The sequence below is a fragment of the Melospiza melodia genome, chromosome 2 (genome assembly GCF_035770615.1).
Source record: "Melospiza melodia melodia isolate bMelMel2 chromosome 2, bMelMel2.pri, whole genome shotgun sequence".
NCBI lineage: Eukaryota > Metazoa > Chordata > Aves > Passeriformes > Passerellidae > Melospiza > Melospiza melodia.
The window spans coordinates 138,976,408-139,000,887 of record NC_086195.1 but is presented as its reverse complement, the minus strand read 5'-3'; the positions used below and the strand labels follow the sequence as shown (position 1 = coordinate 139,000,887).

The 24,480-nt window shown below is 47.7% G+C and overlaps 1 protein-coding gene across 1 annotated transcript; it reads left to right on the top strand.

Moving 5' to 3' along the window:
• The first annotated feature begins 1,598 nt into the window (after nt 1-1,598).
• On the top strand, nt 1,599-23,317 carry LOC134414885 (T-lymphocyte activation antigen CD80-like). The gene is made up of 7 exons (XM_063150149.1): nt 1,599-1,716; nt 1,847-1,946; nt 12,852-13,175; nt 14,912-15,193; nt 16,751-16,876; nt 19,490-19,613; nt 20,967-23,317. The coding sequence occupies exons 2-6, from the start codon at nt 1,865-1,867 to the stop codon at nt 19,594-19,596; spliced, it is 921 nt and encodes a 306-aa protein (XP_063006219.1). The 5' UTR covers nt 1,599-1,716; nt 1,847-1,864; the 3' UTR covers nt 19,597-19,613; nt 20,967-23,317.
• The last annotated feature ends 1,163 nt before the right edge of the window (nt 23,318-24,480 follow it).

Below are 24,480 nucleotides of genomic sequence, written 5' to 3'. Positions count from 1 at the left end.
AAAGCTTGAATTTAAAATGGAAGTGAGGTGATGAACTGTACAGCTGTAGCAGGGTTGGCAGTAACTCTGTAATGATAAGGGTTCTTGATTAGACTAGCAGGAGAAAGTTTATTCCATCTGACTCCCAGAGAGGCAGTCCCTGCCTGGGAGCTGGAGCTGTAGGGAAGCTCTGTGTGGCTGGCTCTGCTAATGACATTTTCTTCTCCTCTGAGCACCATGGAAACTCTTCTACGTAAGCACACGGGGCTGCTGTCATCTGCATTTGCAAACATGCTGGTGGGAAATGCATGGATGGAGCACAAATGTACAGGAATTAGATCACAGCCCAAAACACAAAACCCAGGCACTCAAAACCCTGTGATGGAGAAAAAGCCAGTCTGACTCAATAAGAGACTCCTCTCAGCCATTTCATGTACAATGATTTTCTCTCTACAGAAATGTTATAACCTGCATTTGATTTCTCTACAGAGTACCATCGTTTTAATTATGTCAAAATAAAAGCCTGATTTGTAATTCAACCCAGTCCATCTAATCTATCTAATTCAAGGAACCTGTACTGAAGAAAAGCTGGAGCAATGTAGCAGCAAATCGTTTCTGATAAAAAGGATGCATTTCATTTAAATCAAAATAATTTAAACCAGCAAACCAGAAGTCTGCATTTAAATAAATTATTTGACTCTTGATTTGTATTTCCACTTTTTTTTCTCCTTGAAGAATACCCTGTTTTCATTGGTGTGCAACCCTCTTGCTGTGGTTATTACAGCTGAATAAAACCCCTTACACTGTAACTGCTTGCACCATACCAGGACTTATTTATTTTGCAGGAGGGTGTGCAGTATCTGTACAAATCTATATCACTTAGCAAGCATTTACTCCCTCAGGCTCTTACTTACTAAGTGGTTTGTTTTTCTGCCCAGGATTTGCTCTGGACTGGCTTGGGTTGGTGATGGCTCTGCCCTTCCAGGCTTCAAAGCAGGGATTGTCTGCAGGGATTGCTTACACCTCTCCCCTTGGGGCCTTGGGTGAGCAGTGGGTGCCTTCTGGGGAAGGCAGGACACAGTTCTGGGGAGGCAAGTGCTGTTCCACTTCCACGGGGCTGGTGGATGCTCTCTGGTGACACCACCACCATCCACATTTGGCCCTGCTGTCACATCCTACTCCCTGTCCAGGTGGTCAGCCATGACATCCATCACGTGCAGCCCAAGCAATCCTCCTTAAATTTTCTTTGGAAAATCCATTCCTTGATGGATTACATCCTGCTGGGCCTGAAATGGTGGCACAGGCATTGTGTTTAATTTCAAACACAGCTGTATACAACTACTCCCAAAGCACCATCAGGGCTTCACTCAGCTGCATTTTAACCTCCAAAGCCCCCAGCACTGCCTGACACTTAGATCCACAGGCAGGGTCCCTCTGCCTGGCCCCTCCTGGCTGGAGGAGCACCCAGAGCATCCTGAGGGATGGAGCCTGTGGGGGTGACGAGGGCGCGGGCGCCGCGTCCTGGCCACGGCGCACGCCCCGTGAGGAAGCCGTGGGCGGTGTGAGGTGACTTATGAGGCTGAGCAGCCTCCCAGTACTACAACTTCCCCCTGCACCCTGCCAGGGAGCGTTTCAGCAGCCTGGGACAGCAGCCAGGCCCCCATGGCCTGGCACTGAGCCCCTGCATCCTCCCTGCTCAGGGCTGGCCTCGGCGCTGCTCCGCCAGGGAAACGCCAGGTACCAGGGGAGGGAAACGCTGGCCTTGTGCTCGGGGTTTTTGGTGGTGGCAGCAGGCAGAGGGACACAGAGGAGGGTGCTGTGACTCCTCAGGCTCCATTTCCCTAACCTTATTCCCCTCTCCTCCCAGCCCAGGAGCTGCAGGAAGATGATGTGCCTGCCTGCCTCTCCACCGGCGCTGAGGACGTGCCTGAGGCTCGGGCTCTTGGTGCTGCTCTGCCTTGGGATAGGTAAGCAGGAGCCAGGATGGGAGTGTGGGAAGGGGCTGGCAACCAGCAGCAGCACCCATGGGATGGTCAACAGGGGATGGTGGCCCTCAGGACACTCCTGGTGCCTTCTGCCAGGGCTGAGCCCAGGGTTTGGGGCAGCTGGCACTTCACTGAGGAGCCCTCAGCTCTCGGCTTCCCGGGCCACTGCACCAGGCTGCTGGCTCCCAGACAGGCATGGTGCTCTCCCATCCCAGCCAGGGTGAGAGAAATGAGGGTGAGGGTGACAGAAATGAGGGTGAGAGAAATGAGGGTTTTTTTGGTCAGCTGATGTCTGTGGGGAGCACATGGCACAACCCTTGGGCTTCGGTTTCAGTAGCGGCGTGGTTTCCGCAGCTTTTTGGGGGTTCAGAGTGGGTGCATGGTGGAAAAGATTGGCAAAGGTGGCAGCTCGTGGTGCTCTGCACCTCCTGGGCAGCTCAGCACAGAGCAGAGTTCTTTCTCCAGCAGCACAAATCCCCACTGAAGTCCTGCCTGGGCTGTCCCCTGTCCTTTTCTGAGGACGTGCCATAAATCTCACACAGATCGCTCCTTGCCTCAGCAGGCTTGGGATGAGTCTTCTCAGATGTGTGAAATGTTAACCTGGAAACCACACAAAATTCACTTCTGAGCTGGAGTTCGTTGTGGATGCAAAATAAGTTGTGCTTATTGGCATTTTAGTGTTTCTTTGCTGCTCCAGAGCAAACCTAGGCAGAACTGGGGCTTTTGTTAAAAATCAAGCCATGCAAAATGAGGAGCTTTTCATGCTCCTGTTGTGAAACAGGAGGTATTTGATGCCAGGCTTCATTTTGAGTTTCAGCCTCAGAATTTTAAGATAAAACTTGGAGAATTTATCAGGGAGTGAATTGCAGAGCTCACTGTAAAGAAAGCAATGACCTCAAATGTTGCTCTGGGATCTCTGCTCTTGTGTCTTCCCCTCACTCCTTCCCCTGCCTCTGTGCTTGCAAAGCATCTGCCAAGCACAAATATATTTTGCTTGTATTTGCATCAGGCAGACAATCTATCATGAGATAGAGAGAACTGTTTCTCTCACAGTAATTTAAGAGCTTGTGGTATGTTAATAATGTAATTACAATAATATGGTAATTTGCCAGTCATGTAATTTCTCTGAAAATTATTCTGGTTAAAGGATGTATAAAGGATGCTAAAGGATGTATAGTTTGATGCATGCTAATATCCACTACTAGAAACAGGAGTTTGATAAGAAAACTAACTGTTCCTCTAGTTTTACTTTTGGGGCACAATTTTTAGATGCTTCTCAAGCAACAAGTCAGTGGAAGTCCTGGTGCCTCAGGAGCAGTGCTTGGCAGACTGATAATGTGGCTGATGCATTTGTTTTCCTCTCTGTATGCACTCACACACACTCTGAACCCTTTCTCTCCAAAGATCAGCATTCCTACCTCAGTACTCCTGGAAAATACATGGAGCAGTACCCACTGAGGACTGGGTTTTAAAAGCTGTGCTGGTGCTTGTGGGTGATGCCCTCTCCAGGCTGCCCACAGAGACCACAAGGACCGAGCCCTGACCTTGTTGTGGCAAAACAGTGGAGCCCTGGGTGTCTGCCATCAGCCTGGCAGTGACTTTCCACACAGTTCTGAGTGAGTCACCACGTTTACAGGACATTTTACAGAAAATTACACATTTTACAGGACTGACCCCGCATGGGACTGCTCATGACCACATCAAGGCACAGTCAGGGCTTGAGCCAGAGCCCGTGTCCTTGGTTTGGCCCAGGTGTGCTGATGCTGGCAAACCTCCCTGATGTAGCAAAAGGTTCAGGCAGCATTCTAGGATGGAAACATGTGCCCTCTGTAAAACTCATGTGAGTGAAATAGTAACAGAGGGGATGCCTGGCTGAATTTTCATGTCACAGCAGTGGAAAGCATTAATGGGGGGCTTAATTAAAAGGGATTTGAAGGTTGTCTTTCATTGGCAAGGTTGAAGGTTGATTCATAGGAATTTCGTGTATGTGCAAGCTATGTAGATCCATTTATTTTCTTTTGAATTGAATTTTGCTACTCTGATATTCACCTGAGGTGTCCCACTGAAATGCCAGTGTAATTTAGAGCTGCTTCTGGGATGTCATCTGCTGCTGGAGATGTCCATGAACAACACCCCCTTGTCTCAGCAGAAAATGGCAAAACAGCCTTGGTTACTGCACAAACACTTTTATTTATTATCTGAACGCACCGCTGGTATCCCCACGGGCTTGGATTTGTCCTGCCACTGCACCTTCACACCTACATACAAATTGTAGGATGTTCTCAGTCCCAGTTTGTTATCCTAGAAAAATACAGCTTGAAGTGCCTCAGTATGACCTTTCCCTGCCCTGTGTGCAAACAAACCACAGGCACTGACTTCAGGGACCCAGCAAGCCCAGCTTGGTGTCCATGGAGTATTTTTAAACTTCCCTGGAGTCTTTTCTTCCAGCTGGGGACCACTTAGCTCTCGGTTTCTTCCCAGGGGTGAAATTTTTTGAGAAGTTTTGAAGAAAATTCCCTACAGCTTTTCTAAATTACTGGAGAGTTGGGAAGGGAGGGGGAATATCCACTTCTGTCAGCCAGCAGTGGCTCACAGTAACTCATTCCGGGAATCCCCTTCCCTGCTCTGGCTCCCAGCAAAGAGCTGGGAGTGGAGCTGGGCTTCACAAAGGGACAGTAAGGGCTGAGAAAGATTCCCTGTTTTGTGGCCACCCTGAATATTGAAGTGTCTGGCAATGACCTTTAGGTGCTTGGTGTCTGATTTCCGTGCCAGCTGTGCTATGGGCTGTGCTGGGGCAGATTTCACAGTGGGGATGGCAGAAATTTTTCTTTACCCACCGGATTTGCCCACTTGATCAGCGGATGCAAATTGAGTTTCTGACCTATTCCCCTTCATGCCTTCAGCTGTTGTTTTAATTTCTTTTTTCGGATGAGTTTCTGTCTCCTGTTCCAGACACATGGGAAAAAAAACTCTTTCGAAACCCAGGGCAGCGGATGTAAGGAACTCCTCTTTCTGTCTGTCAGTCTGTCCAGAGTGAAACCTGCTGTAAGGGCTTGTCTGGAGAAACAGAAACCCAGCCAAAGCCCACTGCTCTTTGCTTATAGGGACTGTTTTACTTCTTCTGTTGAGTTCTTCTTAAATGAAAGCATTCCTTAGGAAGAAAACCACAGAAAATTCAACTTAGACAAGCTACGTTATAACACACAAAATAGATTAAAAGCATAAATGCCCAGTTTGTAAGGCTATGGGTCAAATGTTCCTTTCACCCACATCATTTCCTTTTTCCAGCTAGATCGGAATGAACCCAGATAGCTGCAGTGACCTCGTGTTGCTCTGACTGCAGCAGCTTTTTTGCATTTCTTGGATCACTGAGACATTTGTGTCCTTGTTGCTGTGTGCATGTTGGACATTCCTGCATTTAAACATGCAAAGTTTGGATGGGACACTTTTGTTAATTGTGGTAGATTACCAGCAGAATATGCCACCCTTATGCCCTCTCACCTTTCCTGCTCATCACTGCCTAGATTCTGAGTTCCAAGTGTGGTTTAATGGGGGTAATTAATCTGATATAAATGACTGATGCTATCCCTCTGCCTCTCTTGTGGTGAGTTAGCTTTTTTCAGAGCCAGTTTGCTTTTACACCTACACTGTGCCCCCTGAAAGGGGATGGATGCAGACAGGAGTCACAGCTGAGGGACGCAAACAGGTCATTGCCACCAGGAGATGCAACCCTGCTCCTCTCTGGTTTGTGATCCTCCTCTTCTTTGCACGTGTCTGATCCCTGGATTATCTACTGCACCCTCCAGCTTAGCAGAAAGTTTCCTTTTTTCTCTTTTTTTAGACTGGTGTATTAAACCAGACTCTGGAGAGCCCTGCAAGGCGGAACAGGAACATGTGGGATGGAAGGGAAAGGGACCCAGATCCCCTCTGCTTGCATGGGGAAGGCACGAGATCATTATGAGTTTGCTGTCTGGCTGCATCCCAAGGTCATGCCAGGCTGGGGGAGAATTTCCACATTCAGAGAAATTCTCACATAATTACAGAGTTTGTGTAGGAAAGGATCTTAAATCTTAATTTGTTTTGAGCTCCCTGCCATGGATGCTTCCACTAGAGCAGGTAGCTCAGAGTCCTGCCCAAACTGGCCCTGAACACCTTCAGGGCTGGGGCATCCACAACTTCCCTGGGCAACCTGAACCAGTACCTCACCCCCTCACAATAAATAATTTCTTCCTAATATCTGATCTAAACCTTCCCTCCTTCAGCTTGAGGCCATTCTCCCTTGTCCTATTGCTACATGCCCTTTTGAAAAGTCCCTCTCCAGCCTTCTTTAAGGCTCCTTTTAGGCACTGGAAGGCTGCTCTAAGGTCTTCCTGGGACCTTCTCTTCTCCAGGGTGAAGGTTTCTCCTTCCTTTTAAGCATGTGTTTCCCAGTATAAATGCTGTGCATGCGTGGATGTGGTATCCTCTATAGGGAGGCAAGGCAGGTGTGCTGGATGCAGTGAAGTCTGTTCACTTGGCACAAGGAGGTCAGTTTTGTTTTGAAATAGATTAACTTTATGTTTAATTGTAGCTGTTCTGTCCCCTTTGGAGGGGCAGCACCACTGGGAGTCTCAGGAGCTCATTTGAGAATATGTAAATCTTTCCCAACTCGGAAATGCCACGGGCTTTGCTTCTGCTTTTTCACTGTTATGCTTTTAAAATATCATTGTCCCAGGGGACTGCCTGACTGAAAAGAAAGTGCTGACTGATGGCTAATGGTGGCATTTCTACCTACCCTGAGCTAAAAGGACATCCACCTTCTGATGAGCTCCAGTTCCTATCTATCACATAAAAATTGTTAGAAAAGACGGTTGAAGGAAAAGTCTCTGCTCACTGCTGCTCTTGCCTTAGCAGGCACCCTCTGGTGTAGTTCTAAGTGCCCTGCAGACAGGGATTTGGTCCCTATGGAGGTGTCCCTCTGAGTGCCCTGCACACAGGGATTTGGTCCCTATGGAGGTGTCCCTCTGAGTGCCCTGCAGACAGGGATTTGGTCCCTATGGAGGTGTCCCTCTGAGTGCCCTGCAGACAGGGATTTGGTCCCTGTGGAAGTGCTTCAGAGAGAGCAGAGCTCTCTGTCAGACCCGGTTCCTAAAAGGAGAGAGCCCTTCCCTTCCCTGCCCTGCCCTGCCCTCAGTGCTCCAGCAGCACCTGCCCCAGGCTCTCCTCCCTCTCCTCTGCAGCTTCTGGAGCTCCCAGACCCCTCTGGGCTGCTCTGCTTTCCTGAGGGTCCCAGTGCTTAGTGACCACTCTCCATGCTGAGCTCTTACCTTGGGCTGTGTCACCTCTGTGACTGCTGGGGCTGTCTGCAGAGCATCCGTGAGTCAGAGCCTGAGCACAGACCAGCTTTTCTAACAAGTTAAAACACTGCTGGCAGGCCTGCAGTGTTTTTTGTTAGCTGCGCTGGTTAGTGTTAGCTATGGCTGTGGGCAAATACTTTACACCAAAAAAAATTTTAATTTGTGATTATTTGACTTTGAAGTGGGCTTATGTGGGAGGTATCATACTTGATTTTCCTAGTTACTGGCTACTTTCACCTTCTATCAGTTTCAAGAGAGGGCTGGCTGCTTGGGGAGCATGTGAGACAGAGATTTAGTAAGCACTGAAGAAAACTACAGCCTTAAGCAGTGGGGAGGACCTCAATTTCAGAAACTGCTGTGAGGACAGTAGCATGCATGGCAGTGGTGCTGCAGGAATTAGGAAAATTATCTGAGAACATCTTCAGCTGGGAGATAAATATAGAGGAAGTACAAAGTGATCCTGTCAGCAAGAGACACAGACTGCAGGGGAAAAAATTAACAAATTTATTTTTGTCTGTCTTTGTGGCAAATCTCCCCTACCAGCCCCTCTTACACAAATGCCACATCTAGCTTCTGCTCCCAAGCTGGGAAATCAAAAGAGTGCTGAGCAAGATGTAGGAATTTGAACTCTAAAGGAAATAAAATACGCAAACTTTCTGAGGACATCCAGATTAAGGGGTGCTCCCAGCCCTTTTTTATTCTATCAGGGTCACACAGGCTGGGAATGGAGAAGGGGAGAAGGTTCAGAAAGTCTCTTCTTTTGTTCGTTTCTCCAAGTCACAGACGTCCTTCTGTCCCCACGGCCGTGTGTCCCTGCTGGTTTGCAGAGCTCTCCATCCTCTCCTCCCACTCTGCAGTGGGGGGAAAAGTCTAAGACATGATCCAGCCCCCATCTGTGAGTAACTCAGGTTCCACACCCAGCTCCTCGCTGGATCTGACCTGCTGCCTGGCGCCGGGCTGGGAACATCGCGGTGATTTGCGCAGGGCCGCGGTTTCACTCATGTTGCAAACACAGCAGCCTGGACATACCCGGGCAGCTGGCTCGGCCCAGGCTGACTCAGAGAGCAGGAGATTTGGATCTGCACAAGTCCTGAAACCCAAGCTGGAGCAGGAGGTGTCAGCTGGAGCCCCTCTGCCCAAGTATTTCAGATTCTCTTTTGTCTTCTCAGATTGTAATTGCAGATCACCCTCTGGTTTTCAGAGCCACTCCATGGCTTCAGGGATTTCTTCACTACAGGTGAAGGTGTGCACACACACACAAAATAAAACAGTGTGTGAAGGCTGCTGATGGAGTGGGACACCAAAACACGCTGGGAGTGTTATAATAATTGCCAAATCAGCAGTGTGGAGCTGGTCTAACCAAGGTTACTCTTTTGTTTAGAAGGAATGTGGCAGCATAAAGATGGGAAGTGCATAAAACATGGATGGGGTACCCTGAGGTTACAGCACAGAAGAAGGCAAGGATGAACTTATAGAAAAACCTGTTCAGAGCATTTCCCTGCCTCAGAGCTGCCATGCCATCATCATGCCCTAGGATGAGCACTAGACACTGAGCCAGTGTCTCCACACAGAGGTTATCTGGGCATCCAGCAGGGTCTTGCTGCCATCAGTGTGCTCACAGGAGTCACTGATTTAAACACAAAGCGTTTCATGTGTAGCACAGGACATTTGCTGGCTTTTGGCTCCATGGAAAGCCTGGGGAGGATTTCATTCCTCGTTGGTAAAATCACCTGGGATAAAGACAAGATCAAGGGGCAGTGTCTAGTCTTTTAAAGATTCAGCTTTTCAAAATGTCTTGATTTTTTGACTCATTTGGCTTGGAAATCCCTGTAAAATACTGCATTGCTCTCAAAGGATAAATCATGCAAGTTTAGGGTGAATTTCTGTGCTATTCACAGAAAATGAGGGGTCTGGGCTGCAGAATTACCTGCAGAGTGGCAATCCCAGGTGCATGGTCCTGGGAAAAGTCCGTGATGCCATTAATTTATGAGTAGAGATACCAACTGCTGTTGCAAAAATAAATAGGGAACCAGAAGGGAAAAAAGCAAAGCAAGGCTCAGAAGGGCAGAGAAATGGGGAATGCAGGGGAAAAGAATGGCTTTGGAGCTTCTGTTCACCAGGACTTATCTGGGGGTTCCCAACAGTTTGAGGCTGCTTCTGCAGGGCATTGCTCGGTCTTGAGCTGCCTTTTGCTGTCAAATCTCTGTGCCAGAGGAAATCTGCTCTTGTGTGCTGTCTGCAGGATAACAAAGCTCTCTGTGGCTGGGGAATTTCTGAGTCAAGGCTTGGGCAAAGAGTGCAGGAAATAGGGATACAGGCTCTCCTGACTCTGGAGCAGACAAGGAGGAACAATTCTCCTCTATATTCCTTTCCACTTAGCCCTGCTGCATGGGGCATCTGCAGCACAGGCATACTTTGAATGAAGCAAACTTTCATGTCCAGGGAAGAGAAAGTCAGCCCTTCCATCAGTTCAGCATTGCCACGGGCTTCCAATGATGGAGCGATGTGTGTGCACAGCAAGAGAGTGGGTGGGCTCCAAGGGGTGGGAAGAGGAGGGACTTTTTCTAGAAAAGTCATTAAAAATTATTTCCATGGTGAACACCTTCCCCACAGCCTGGCTGCAGAGAGCATTCAGCGCAGAAACGGCACAAAACTGGATTTTCATTTTTGCTTTGCAGTTCACCTCTGAAGTGAAAGGGGACTTTTGTAGGGCTGAATGACTCTTCATGGACTTTGGTTCCTTCAGGCTTGCAGCACTCAGGTTGCAGTTTCAAGGGTGCAGAGCCTTTTAAGGGTACTCATGACATCAGCAGGAGTTTCCAGCCCCTGCACATGTACTCCCGAGAAAGTTTTTGTTCTCCTTTTGGTTGCAAAGGAGACTCTGAGGGGCAAGGTAGGGAGAACCTCATGCAACTCATGATGTGATGTCACCCTGACATTTACTGTACACCTACACTTCTCCTATTGCTGCAAAAGGAAATAGAAAATGATCCTTATCAGTCCCAAACTTTGACTGGATGTTTGACTGGCTGCTCTTTCGAGTCTCTCCAATAATAGTAAGAGCTGCACTGTGAGAACAAGCAAAGATGTGGTCAAAGATAAAAACACATGTACACACAAACACACACAGAGGAGCAGGAGAAGCAACTTCAGCAATCACAGCCTGAGGTGGGCTGCTTTTAAGGTGAACAGAACGAAATTCTTTCTCACACAGCATGTAATCAAAGTGCACAACTCATTGCCAGAGGATGTTGTGAATGCCAAAAATATATGTGCATTCCTGAAAGGGCATTGCTGAAAGGGCATTCCTGAAAGGGCAAGAACTCTTCCTGCAGGGTAGGTCTACTAGCAGCAATTTAAATGCTGATGTCAAGAAATCCTGAGTTTCAGTCTGCAAAGGTTGGCAAGACAAGGCAGATTTTCCCCTGTGTGGAAGAATTAGTTTTTCTCTCATTTTGTTACCAGTTGATGGCTGACAGAGGTCAGTCTGCTGACCAGCTCCTGGCCTGCCCCAGCCTGGTTGCTCAGGGTCAGCAATGCATTAGAAGGGGAAGTACTGGAAGTGGGGGAAATAATGAAACTTTCCCTTTGGAAGAGCAGAGGAGTGGCTGAGTAGAAGGAAACCAGTTAAACAAGAAGTTGCTAATTTAATTACATATTCTATTTTAACTAATATTAAAACACTCCATGGTGTTGCTAGGACCTCCACAGTATTTTTGGTGTGTTTCCTACAGATTTAATGTCAAGTATGCAAGTGGGGCAGGGCTGGGTGTGCGGCAGGGGAGGGGAGTGAAATTTATTTCACAGAATCACAGAATCATTTAGGTTGGAAATGACCTTTAAGATCTTTGAGCCCAACCTTTAACTCAGCCCTGCCAAGTCCATCAATAAACCATGTCCCTGAGTGCCACATCTACAGGTCTGTTAAATGTTCTGTTTGTGTCTGGGCTTCACTCCAGCTGTGCTGGGGCACGGGCTGAGCATCTGCCTGTCTCCCTGCAGCACTGGCAGCTGTAGGATTGTGAGCAAGTCACCACAGGGGCCTTGCTGTGACAGTGGCCCCAGGGTCTCTGAGTCACCCCAGGGTCTGTGAGTCACTGCTAAGCAAATGAGGGCTGGCAGGGAAGCAGCTGGTGGCTGCCTTGGACGGGCTGGATGTGAATGCAGCAGCATCCCGGTCCGGCCCACCTGCCTTGGACAGCGGGGCTGCAGTCAGGCTGGGACTGTCAGGGGTGAGCCAGCATCAGCCAGGTTTGCTGGGGCAGTGTTCTGAGGCTCAGCTTTGTGCTTTGCTCAGCTCACACTCGGGCTTTGCCCGTGGGCCGTCCCCTGCGCCGATGGTGATGCTGTGCTGTCCCCGTCAGTGACACGCAGCCTGGCAGGACTTTCCAGCTTCCTCTCCCAGGTGTGTTTGCTGAGGCGTGTTCTGCAGGGAAAGAAGAGGGAATCTGAATCTCTTCTGTCCTGAGGACAGCTCTTTCCTTGTTTTTCTGCTCTCAGGAGTGTAACAGATTGATATCCCACTTCCACCACTGGAGATGAGTGCCAGGCCAGCAGGACAGAGAGCAGCCCGATCCTCTGGACTAACAAAGCTGGGTGCACATCATCCCCAGGCTTGCACTAACTCAGGTGCAGCTCAGGGCTCTGTGTCCATGCTGGGTCACCTTCCAGCAGCAGCAGGAACTCCTTGGCTGGGCTGCTCCCTTGGATGTGGAAAGAGGAAGGAGTGGGAAAGCAAGGCGGATCACGAGAGCGGGGTGCTTAGTTGGGGAATTACTACTCACATACTCAAAGGTGTACCTAATTTCACCCTGCAAGGGTCTCAACTTATTGTTGTCAGCACATGGCTGTACTGCAGGTATGGCACCAGCACAGTCACTGGCCGGGAGCTGGGGAACATCTGTGCTGGTTCCACGTCATCCCATGAGCTTTCACAAAGATAAATTTGCTCTAGCTAAACCAGGCAAAATTGCTCATTTGATAATGCTGGAAGGCTGATGATAGTGTGGCTGCAACCTTTGTGTATCATTGTAGAGTTGATTCTATTTTCTGGGATCTTGAATGTTTTGGGGATTTTTCCCTTATAAAAATATAACTACCAAAAATCCCCCAGCCCCCCTGACCAAGTAGTCCACTGTGGCCCTGTTAGGCATGCAGAGAACCCAGCGAAGAGTGACACAGATTTTCCAAACACCAGGCTCTGAAAAGAGACAGCAGAGGAGATAGCAGTTTGTGCATGTGTGTTCCTATCCCTGTTTTCATAGGGACCAGCAAAATTTGTGTTCAGGCAAGCACCTCTCCTGCCTTTGCCTTCAGCAATCCTTGTGTGCCCGCTGGGTCATGATCCTGAGTGGAAGTGGAGTGTGATGTACCAGGCAGTGCCCAAGGATGGCTGCCCTCAGTGCAGAGCTGAAGCTGTAGAGCAGCTCAGGGGCTGATTGATGAGGGATGTGAGCAGTCAGAGACAAAGGGGTGAGCTTTGGGCAGCAGGTTCTGGCACAAGCTGTGCCACTCACTGACTCACTGACTCTTGTTTGCCCCTCCCCTGCAGGCCAAGCCCAGGAGAAGAAAGAGGTCAAAAGCAAAGCAGGGGAAAAGGCCAGCCTGCCTTGCTGCCATGAAATCCCCAGCTCAGAAAGCCTGCACAAGTACCGGGTGTACTGGCAGAAGAACGTCACGGACGTGGTGCTGGCCTACTCCGAGGGGAAGGTGATCTCCCAGCACGAGCGGTACCAGAACCGCATGGAGATGGACCCCCGGAACCTCACGCTGTGGATCTCCCCCCTGGAGATCCTGGACAACGGCTCCTACCAGTGCGTGGTTCAGCGCAACTCTGTGCTGGTGTGCAGCGAGTCTGTCGTCCTCTCTGTCACAGGTATGTGCATTGCCTCCTGGCACCTGGCTCCTGGCACCTCCTGCCTCTCCAGCGCCAGCTTCTGGGGGTCAAGGATGCTCTTCCAAGCTTATTCATACCCTAGCAGATAGACTTTCATCAGGAAGCTTGAAAGACTGTTAACTTGCTAAGTCACAGTAATGAAAGCTTATTAACTGCTTCCATTCCAGCAGCCTCCCTTCTTACCTTTCTAAACCTACCCCAGGTACAGAATTTTTTTCCCAACCTCCTCCCCTTGATGTCTTCCTCTTGTGAAAGGATCCCTCCTGGGGCCCTCCCCAGGTATCACTGGTGATGGGTGCCTGAGGCAGCTGTCTTTGGGTCAAAACAAAACCAAGCCCTCAGTCTTGCCCTTAGCAACACCAAGCTGAAAGAGAAATAGGGTGGCCATGGCAGCATCCCAGGCCTGCATCCAAACCCCTGTGGAGCTAGCTGCACTGCAGCTCCACAGCCTAAGGCTGAATTAATCATGGAGCTTTGAGGCTTTTTACATTAAAGAAACCCAGTTCCTTTGTTCAAAATGAATCTGAATCTTCTCTTAGATTGGTAGCCCACAAAAAGTTCCACTGACAGTTTCCATTTCCACCGGCGTTTTTGTGGCAGTTGATCTCAACCAGAGATACCAGTGGCATATATAAATATATACATGCATTTGAATACCTTTAACAGCAGAGAGTTACATGCATCTTCCAGATAAGTCAGGAGATTTGGCAACAAAAAAAAAGACAAGCCTCCTGAGGAGGCCATTTCCTGCTGGTCTGAGGGCATATGTGCACGGAGACAAATTTAGTGATCTTTCTGGGAACTGGCATGAAAAAAGGGAAGTGTACTGCCAGCACCCTTTTTTAACCTTGAGGGTTGAGGAGTTAACTGCATAAAACCCATAAAACTACGGATTTCTTTTCCTGTCCACAAATACTCCAGTTTCTTTCCGGCCAGAAATCCCCTTGCTGTCTTAACAGGCCAGCTGAAATAATTATGGCAGACTATGGGGGCCTGAGTAAATAGTATGTATTGCAGTAAAAGATCTCTGTATTGTATAAGTGACCCTGCCCCGATTCTAGTTATTGTAAATGGGCTGCAGCTGTGATGGGCAGCAACTGTGGCTAATGAAGATAACTGGGATAAAAGAGGGTGGGTTGGTCAGGGAGAGCCTTGGAGGAGTCCTGGTGAAGAAGCTGGAACAACACTGCTGTGAGGAGCTGCTTGTGAATAAACCACTCAGAAGGCATGGGGCTCTAGAAATATGATAATAACAATATGAATACAACAGCAGACCTCTGCTCCCTTTGGTGAAATGGGATAAAGTTATTGTGGGGATCAGGAACAGAAATGCTGGAATCAGGCTGGGACATCTGAAGGAATTTTCCAGGCTGGATGGCACTGGGCCTGGAGGGAAAACTGTCTCTCCTTGCTTGCCACTGCTCAGCCACACAGTGTTGGGCAAGTTCCTTTCACTAGTGACTGGTTGCTTGGTATCCTAGCCCACAGGCAGGAAAAACTTCCCATGGTGAGTGCCCTTCAGGTGGGGGAGTCTTTGCTTTGGCTGTGGGTTTTGGGGGCTGCAAACCTCTCTGTGGCCTGACAGAATGGTAACCATTTGGGTTTGGGGGCTGCAAACCTCTCTGAGGCCTGACAGAATGGTGACCATTTGGGTTTGGGGGCTGCAAGCCTCTCTGAGGCCTGACAGAATGGTGACCAAACCTCTCTTGCTGCAGCTGACTTCAGCAAGCCCAACATTACGGCAGAAGTGTCCGCTGACTCCTGCGAGTTGACTGAGATGGTGATAACCTGTTCTTCTCACGGAGGTTTCCCCAAGGCCAGACTCTCTGGAGCCCTCAACAACGTGTCCATGGAGTGGAATGCCAGCTGGGTGTCTGAGTCCAGCTTCAGCCCCTACAATGTCACTGGAAAAAGGGTGCTCAACGTGACCAAAGACGTCACCGTCACTTGCTCCGTTGAATACAGTGGCTTTGCCACGTCCACCAGTTTGCTTCTGAGTAAGTTTTATTCGTGTTTTTTGTAACAAAACTATTTTCTTGAATCTGCTGAGTTGCCTCTATAGAATGCAGCAGATTTTGTGCAAGTGTTCATGCAAGGATCACCCAATGATCCTGCCTTTGAATTATACACTATAATATTTTAGAGGCTGGAAGATAGCTGGGGTGGGAAGGGAGAGTTACGACAGTGACTGACAAGCAGAGGCAGCTCTGTCTTCCTGCTGCTCTGAGAGCTGAACTGGATCCTGTTGTGACCTGGTAATGTCACATTTGGTGGCTCTCTGGGGCTGCCACCACTCCGTGCCCCTCCATACCAGTATAGTTTTGCTTGCCAGCTGTGTGACACAGTCCTGGTATTTGAACAGAGGGACCAGAGACACACGTGTGCTTTAATAGCCACAGGCTGCACTTTAAAAGAATTTCCTCATTTAACAAGCATGTTTGTCCCTGCTTCATTGAAAGAAACTGTCAGCTGGGGTCTAGACAAAATTCTGCTTTCAAATGTAGCACAGGGTTAACTCATAGGAAAAGAATTCCATCACTGAGCATGGCTTAGAAGTGATGGCATAATAGATAAGTCTGTGCCTTGAAAAGCTTGAGGCACAAGTGGAAACAGCGTGAGGGAAGGCAGCACACTACAGTCCAGATGTTTTGCAGTAGAAAGGGATTTGCAAGAAAATTCGTAAAACCAAAAGGATTTTTTTTTTCATGTTGTTACCAAAAAAAGTATTCTGAAATATCTCTGGGCCTGATGTTTTTACTGTGGAGATAAGGGCACCTTCAAGGGAAGACAGAGGAGCAGCATTTTTGCTAGGGAATTGTAGCTTATTCATCTATCTTACTAAAATCAAAGGGGCTTGTGGGGAGAGGTGCCATTCAGCTTCAGAACAAATGCCAGGAACTGGTGCTTTATGAATATTGGCTGTTGCTGGATGTAGAGCATAATGTTCCTAATGAAGGGAGAACAAGGTTATGAATAGCTCACTACACACAAAGAGAGAGCAACAACAAAAAAGAAAAGCAGCAATCAGAGCAGGGTGCACTGACACAGCCACAGCAGTCACAAACCCCCCACTTTTTGACTTTTAGGACGTGGAACCACTCCCATTTTGGTCTGCATTCTGCTTCACCGGTGAATCCAAAAGGAAAAGAATTAGGCATAAATCTGCTGAAAACAATAAGGGAAACTACAGAGTACCTTTGAGAGCAGAAATTTTCTAGCTGTGAACTCGGAGTTTTCCACCAAGCCTAGCTCATTTACCTGAAGCAGCTCATGTGTCTTTAAATATTTCCTGTCTCAGTCCTGTTCTGCACAAAGACCCAGCTTCTTACGTTCAGTAAATGTGTTAAAAATTTCAGCCCATAGCAAATGTGGGTGAATGGAAGAAATTTAGGTGAAATTTCAGCTTTGTTTGCTTGTTTATTGAGGAAATCCATTTTCAGGCTGAATAGCTGAGTTAGAATTTGGCCAGAACCCCTGAAATTCACATACCTGCTCTTACATGAAAACGCCAATATCCTTTAAGGCTTATTTATGTTTTATTTCTCCTGTCTCAGAAAAAACAAACAACTGCGTTGTTCCTCCTGCGCCTCCACCTTATAATGTCATTACTGCTTCAATTATCATCGTTATCACCTTCATTCTGGCTATCACCCTGGCAGCAAGATACCTCCCAAGGCATGGTAAGTGCCGCTTCCTTTTCAGGAAGGTGTCTCTTAGTGCTGATGAAGTTTCTATGTAGGATACACATTTATAGAAACTTTGCTGTCACACCAGGTATTTCTATGTCTTTTTCTCATTTCCTTTTTTTTTTTTTTTTTTTTTTTTTTTTTTTTTTTTTTTTTCCTTTAGCATCCACTGTCACAAAATCCAAGTCTAGCTCATGGTTTTGTGTGCAGGAAATACTTGAGTTCAGGTTTGAGAGTGGAGAGGTGGCAGGGAGTTTTGACAGCAGATCAAACTATTTCCAAAATCAGGGATAATGAAGAGGTTCACAAAGGTTCGTTTTTATGTATTAAGATGCTTTAGGGTGCCAAGAATCTTGGTGATCATGATAGATCCAACTGAGCACTGAGAGCTTCAAAACTGGATCTCTCTCCACACCCTGCATCATCCCTCAGAAAGTCACTGAGCTAAAGTAACAAAAATACCTTGTGTTAGGGCCACAGGAAAGACTTCAGCAGAGCAATGTCCCACTTTTATGAGAACACCAACCAGGAGAGTTAGATTTGTGTTCTCTGTACAGCCAAAATTAGCACAAGTAAAGTGTCTGGTCCCATCCTGTGAAGTCTTCAGTAACTCCAGCCAAGTCTCCAAGAGTTTTTCAATGGCAAAGGGGACCTCAGATATCTCAGGGTTAGTGGGCAGCTGAGTTATTTACTTTTTTATCTTCAGAAAAATCATATCTGTTAGTTGTTGCTCCTAATCATGCCTAAGCTGACCTAGCCAGAAAGTCCCTGAAGATGTGGGCAGGCATTTAACAGATTGATGAAGGCAGGTAGGATTGAAAGTTGACAGCAGTCGGTGCCTTATCCACAGCCTGTGAGCAGCTTGGCAGAGCAGCCCTGGAAATACAGGAGGGCAGATAACACCCAGCTGAGTTCTGCCAGGTCACACCTGGGGATGAGAATCCCACGCTGAGGGCTCTGCGCTCAGGCCACTTTCACCACCTGGCCATGGTATTCCCCCTTGGAAAAGGTCATTTTCTGGGCAGCAAGGGCCCAGCCCTCTCACAGACACCTCTAAGTTTGCCCTGCTTCTGTCTTCTGGTACCTCTACCTCAATTTCAGACTAATTCACTCCCAAGGCAGATGTGTGGAGGTCTCATTACTATTTTTCTTTTCCCCTCCTCATCAACCACATCCCTTCAAAAACCCAATGTGACCACTGAGTCAAGCTGGGCTAATTTCCTTTGAGTGTTTTATCACAAAGAAAGGAAGTTTCTGGAAGGCTGAGGCTCTGGGTCACACCTGTGCAGCTCCTCATTTTCCACCCCTGTGCCCTTATGGCACCAGTGCCAGTTCTCCTCCCCTGCTGTTCCCTGGGGCTGTGTCAACAGGAAAGCAACAAGCAGGCTGAAACCAAGAAAATCACAGTTGATCACAGCCTGTGCTGCTAGCTGCATGTATAATGAACTTCTAATTATAGGAGAAAATGAACTGGAATCAGAAGATTTGGCTCTCAACAAATATAGGCTGGAAATTAAAAGGTTCCTTACCATTAAATTAGCAAGATCCTGGAGCACACTGAAATAGCCTTTTAAATAGGAACTGAGTTGCTTTGAAAGCAGATGTAAAAAGCATACCCATGTGGTAGAATGCAATCACCTGCAAACAGCATGGCACATGGCCACATTAACTGGAATTTCCCTTTTAGTCCCACTTCCATAATATGCACAGGGAGTAGATTTGCTGAGTCAGGTGGTGCTATTTGGTTCAGCCAATTTCCAGACCGGGCATGGAAGAAACTGTACAAGAAACTGCAAGAAGTGTGAGAAACTGCAGCCAGAGCTTCCACCCAGCTTCCCAGTTTGTGTGGCTGTCCCATTTCAGTGCTGCTGTGCACGGGCAGGATCTGCCCCAAGGCGCTTCCAGTGGGTGCTGCTGCAGGTCAAGAGCTCTCGTGGGAGCTCAGAATAGGTCTGAGGGTGCCTCTGTTGTTCTGGGCTATGGAAAGCTGAGTCAGGAGCTGCTAAGAGCTCGAAGAGCCATGCTTCAAAGAGCTGAAGTGTGGGAGGGAGGAATAGAAAGGCAGAGCAAAACAAAACTCAAAAGTTCTCAGATCCGTGATTGTTGTGGTAGCCAGAACAATCAGGTGCTTTGTTGAGGTTCACAGCCGCCTACTCTGAGGAGCTCACAGCCTGTTTTGCAGTAATTTAGAAATGAAAACACAGAGCACCAAGATTAGAGGTCACCTAAAGAATAGTTTAGGATTCACGTGTCATAATTTGTGCCAGCACATTTGCGCAAGATTCAACCTGAACTACTGAAATTCAGTCATAGATGGTGAGATATTAAGGGGATCTGCTTAATCTGAGATCCTCCTAAAGCACTGAAAGGATTTGTTGGTTTTAGCACAGGCATTCTTTCACTCGATAGGTAAACTGCAATTAGTGGCATGTAACTTCCATCATTATTTCCCTTCTGACCTTATCTCAGCATGTAGCAACTTGTTTTTATGCCCTGTTCTAACGAGAGCAGTTTTATCCCCATGACAGTATATAGATAATATTTATTTGTAACAGAGCTTTCTATCAGGACCATATCCATATACTAACAAAGGATCTTCTTTTTCAGTTTGTTCTCGCTGTTGCAAGCACCAGGATTCTGTGGAAGAGGGTGTGAAAGAACACACAAAAGCACCCATGATCTCTAAAGTGACAGCTGAAACATCATCTGTATGACCAGATAGCATTTGCAGGTACTTTTCTTCACTCTCCTCTTGGCAAAGCAGTTTCTCCAGTACCATTCCATGCTTGTGCAATGTTGGCTCAAACCAGCACAGGTCATCCAGCTGTCAGACCTGCAGGGACATCCCCTGCCATTGCCCCGTGCTCATTTCATGGGCCTCCCAGCTGAACACTGGGCAGTGGTTTTGGGCTCATTGTCCCTACCTCAGGTGCCACATGTGGCTTCACCACCCAGAGGTTCTGGCTGATTCCCTGTGAGGCTGCTCTGATGCCTCAACATGGGAACATCACTGATGATTGATAGAAACTGAGCATTGACCAAATGGTGGTAAGGGAGGGGGGAGAACAAGAACAACTTCAGCTTTCCCAGTATGATCAGACATGCCTGTCCACTTCTGAGATATGTCCATTCCCTTCAGCAGCTGCAAGAACAGAGAAGGAAAAGTTTCCTCCCTCAAGCTGGCCCAGAAAACACTCATATTTTAAAAGGAGTTACTTTTGATAATGGAGTGTTACAAAGGAAGGGCTGGGGAAGTCTGGCTTGCCAAGGTTTTATGATTACAAAGGATTATATTTGCTTTGGCTTGAGAGCTCAGCAGTTTTCAGGGCTGTGTCCTCCAAAAAGACAGTTAAGTGAAGATTAGCAGCTAACTGTTCTTATTCACATCATCATGCAGGTGACTGCATGTCCTGCTCTCACCACCGCGTGGGGAATTGCCAGGGTAATGCCTGCAGAATTGCCAGGGTGATGTGCTAGAGCAACAGCTGTGGGGTCCTGGAAGTCACGACTTTGTCAAACTGTGCCCTGCAGAATCTAAAAATTCAATAGCTTGGAGATGGAAAGGAGGGGAAACTCTCATTCAGGCCACTTGTCTCATTTCCAAACCTGACCACCCACTCATGTTTTCCTCTGGGGAAGGCCCGGTCTGGAACAGATACTAGAGCCTTGGTTAGCATGAATTTTGGGGAGTTTTGTGATGGGAGTGGCAGGAGTTCACCTACAGAATAAACCCATTCTCTTTAGCTGTAAAAGTTTGCCAGGATTTTCCTGTAGGTGGCTGGTGCTTCCCGACTCCAGCTGTCTGCGGAGCGGGATGGAAGCTGTGCTTCCTTGCTGGCTGACTGCCATGTCCTGCTGCTGCTCAAAGAGGGAAGCACGTTCACTAGTCATCCTCACTCTGTTCCCAAGGCTTTTGCAGGGAGCGTGGGCCAGAACAGCTCCGAGTTTAGGCACCAGGAGCCCTCTTGTGGAGGGCTCTCGCAGGTGATACCTGTTTGTCGTTACTGGGCTACATTTAAGGTGTGAAAAAAAAAAAAAAACAAAACAAAAAAAATCAGTGACATCTTTTCCTCGGGTCCCTCAGGTTCTTGACGCTGTGCATCCCGCGCTGCAGCCTCCACTGCTGGTTGTACAGCGATGCTTGCTGCCTTGGCTCTCTGCGAGGGGGTGGCAGCAGCAGAACTCTCTGCTCACCACGGCTGGAACACGACCTCCTGTGGACGATGCAACCCCTGCCCACGGCACAGAAACCCTGCGGTGCCCTCGCTACAGGCATTCCAGCTGAGAGGAGCCTCCGTGTTCCTGCAGAAGGGGCAGAAGGATGTCACCAGTGCCACACCAGGATTCAGTACCCTGCTCTGTGACAACCTGTGACAAGTCTCTGTGACAATCAGGGACCTGCAGAGCCCTAGCAGGGAGGCCATGCCCACCTCCCCCTTCAGGAACACGGAGCTGCCCTGTGGGACACCCCGAATCCTGACATGCAATCTCATCAGTTTGTGCCTCCACGCTGCGGGTGGGAGCAGCCAAAGCTTCTTTAATGTTGATCCTCACGCAAGCATCTCTTCTTCCTGCTGGAGGACTTTGGATTTGGACTCGACCATTACAGATACACATCCCTTCTCCCCTAAAGAGGAAAAAGTGGACAGGTTTTTCATTAAAAAAAGACACCTTGGAAGCGAGTCTGTGTGCCTCATGCTTATTTGCAGCGCTATGAAACTTTTTAGGGAATGATACACACTGACAGCACTCCTAAGAGCTAATGAATGTTGCTTACCCACTGCGGTGGCACAAGTTCTCATCACCTTTGTCTCCTGAAAGGATGAAAGGACAGCCTTGCCAGCCCAAGCACCAGGGTACAGCCACACCACCTGTGCACACACATGGCCGAGCTTCCAAGTGCATTCCTTCCTTCCCAGCCACACCTGTAAAGCCCCACTGGAACCTGTGTGACAGCCAGAGGTGATCTCCTGTGTAACTGCTGTCATCAAATGTAACTCTGGGCCTTGCTTCATGAACCTGGCTCTGCTTCTGCGTGTGCATCTGCCATGGGATACTTGTTAGCGAAAGCTCTGCAGATTTTTGGGAGTTTCTCACAGCAATGTGAAGATATTTACTTTGCATTGAACATTGCTGCTTTCTGCCAGTGTTCTCTACCCAGCCAAGACTACAGGGAATTTCCCTACAGGATGCTAATGTTGAACAGGACTCATCTGATCCAGGTGACATTCTTGCCTACTGTGTAGGAAAAAATGGCTTCTCATTTTGAGGGAAAAGGAGGAAAATGCCCCAACCCCCAATAAGCTTCCCAAGCAACTCTGCCCTGAGTTTGACTGGAATGTTTTTTTCCCTTTTGCTCTGCAAGCTGTACCCACTCCCTCACTGTTCTATCCACGTTATCAGGGCAAACCAAAGTCTGACAGCACAGTGCCATCCTCTTTGTGGGATATGTTGTTACTTGAGCTGCTTATCTTCCTAGGACACAGCAAAGACATAGTCCATCCATTTCACTTTTTTTTCTACTTGGTACATATTGAGAAACTGCTGGAGAAAATAGGAGGATTAAAAATGGTTTATAGGATACTGAGCTCTGAGATTAAGTAAAAAATGAGACAATGCTCCCTTCCTACTCCTGCCGAGTCACACTGTGCCATCACCTTTTTACTGCTTTCCCATTGTGTCAAGTGTAATGGGAACTGCAGAACATTCTTGCAGAGGAGTTTTAGACAGAGAAAGGGAGGTAAGTTGTGAGGTAAGGAAACAGTTGCACTTGTGTGTTCTGGATGCAAACAGAACACAAGTGACAGAAATTAGGGTGTTTTCAAAAGGCAGCCTGACCTATTGCAGGACTTGGTGCATGAGTGATGTGTGTCACACTTTCCAGGTTTCCTGTTATTTCAGCCTATGCTTGCTCCAGCACAAACCACCAGCTCCTTGCAGGCTGACCACCCTCTCCTGGCATTCAGTTCCAACTTTGCTCATTTCCAGCAGTGTTTTTCCTTATAACCACACTGCAGCTGCACCTTGCCAGCCACACCACAGCTCAGCCAGCTGCACCAGCACATTTTCCCTCTCACTACCCCATGCTCTCTTCTTCTGCCCCTGACCAGTGATTGTGCAGCCTCCTGGGGAAGGGTTTGTCTTTTGCTCTGTGCCAAACCTTTTCACATCACCACAGACTCCAGTAACAGTTCCAGTAACTCCTTCTAAAGGAATCCAAAAATTTCACTGATAAATATGTCTAGCATCAGGTTATTTGGTTCATTTTTCATTAAGCACTAATACTCTGGATCACGTTTTCTATTGCCTTTGCTGTATTCAGTGAGTTGCACACAAATGGTTTCTGTGACACTTTCTCAGCTTCACATCTGTCATTGTAGCAAGTGAGCTGCTCTGTTTACCCTGGATCTTTTGTATATAATGCTTCCTGGGGTTCCTCCTTTAATCATATTAAAAAGTAAATTGTAAACTTGGTTTCCTTTCCTTAGTAATAAAAGATGCATGTCTATGCACTGGGTAGAACCTCTGTTATTCATGTTAGCCACCATTTCACAGCATCCAGGTAGGTGATGCAGGTGTTGACAAAGCTGTACCAGGTACAGCTGGCATCAAGCCACAGCTCTGTCCAGTGTGCTGACAGCAATGACAAAATGACACTCAGGTAACCCAGCTTGTGACTTCCACACCCCTCACACCTCTGTTTGCCACAGATCATCCTTCTCCCTCCAAACAGGAGGCTCCCTGCAAAAGCAAAACCCAGTGTGAGGTGTTCTCACTGCACCCCTGATCCTTGGGTTACCTGCTCTGAAAGTGGAGGGTCAATAATTTCAGTGCTGTGCTTTTGCTGGGGATGGAGGGAGTGGGGATGTGAAGAATCCTTTAGAGGTATGTAAGAAACAAACTCTGAACCAATTCTTCACTCCCCATTTGGGAGTCTAAGAAATAAGGAAGTGCAGGGAGCTAAATTCAGTAGGAAACAGAGAAACAAATGGCTGCTAATCTTGAGTGTAGCTGGAAGTCTCTGCTTCCCCTTAAGAACATGTAGTAGCCCTCATTGCACAGAGAGAAAATCCTCATAACTGCTACACCTTGGTTCAGCCTTCCTTCTCATGGAAAAACATCCCTGCACCAATGGTCAGGCACAGGAAAATTAGTATTCTTTAGGCATCACATCAAATACCACCAAACAGGAATAGAGGCAGAGCAATGACACAGCTAAATGTCATCAGAACTGCTGTGCAGATAAGAGTGTGGGATATTGGGTGGGGATGTAATAGCAAGAAGAAAGAAGATAAAATAGAAGAAGATAAGACATCGCTGTGTGTGCATAATGGCAAAAATGTGACTTAGAAAAGTCTCCTTTCTTTTTTTGGGGGGGCAGAGGACACCACCATTACTGTCACCAACACATACAGCTTAAAGCAGGAAGAAGGAAAGATAGATCCACACCTTTGCTTATGCAGATCCTTCACTTACACACAGAAAAGGAAAATCACAGCTGGCTGATGACAGCCCTGAAATACACATGTTTATTCAATGGAAAAATGAGCTACACTGGAGTGTTTAAAAAATTAAATGCTCACTTCAGGAGTCAGAAA

Excerpts from the sequence above, each read along its gene's own strand:
- LOC134414885 (XM_063150149.1), top strand. The coding sequence starts at position 1,865 with ATGATGTGCCTGCCTGCCTCTCCACCGGCGCTGAGGACGTGCCTGAGG. Across the intron at positions 15,194-16,750 it reads GTCCACCAGTTTGCTTCTGA|AAAAAACAAACAACTGCGTT; the intron begins GTAAGTTTTATT and ends CTCCTGTCTCAG. Across the intron at positions 16,877-19,489 it reads AAGATACCTCCCAAGGCATG|TTTGTTCTCGCTGTTGCAAG; the intron begins GTAAGTGCCGCT and ends CTTCTTTTTCAG.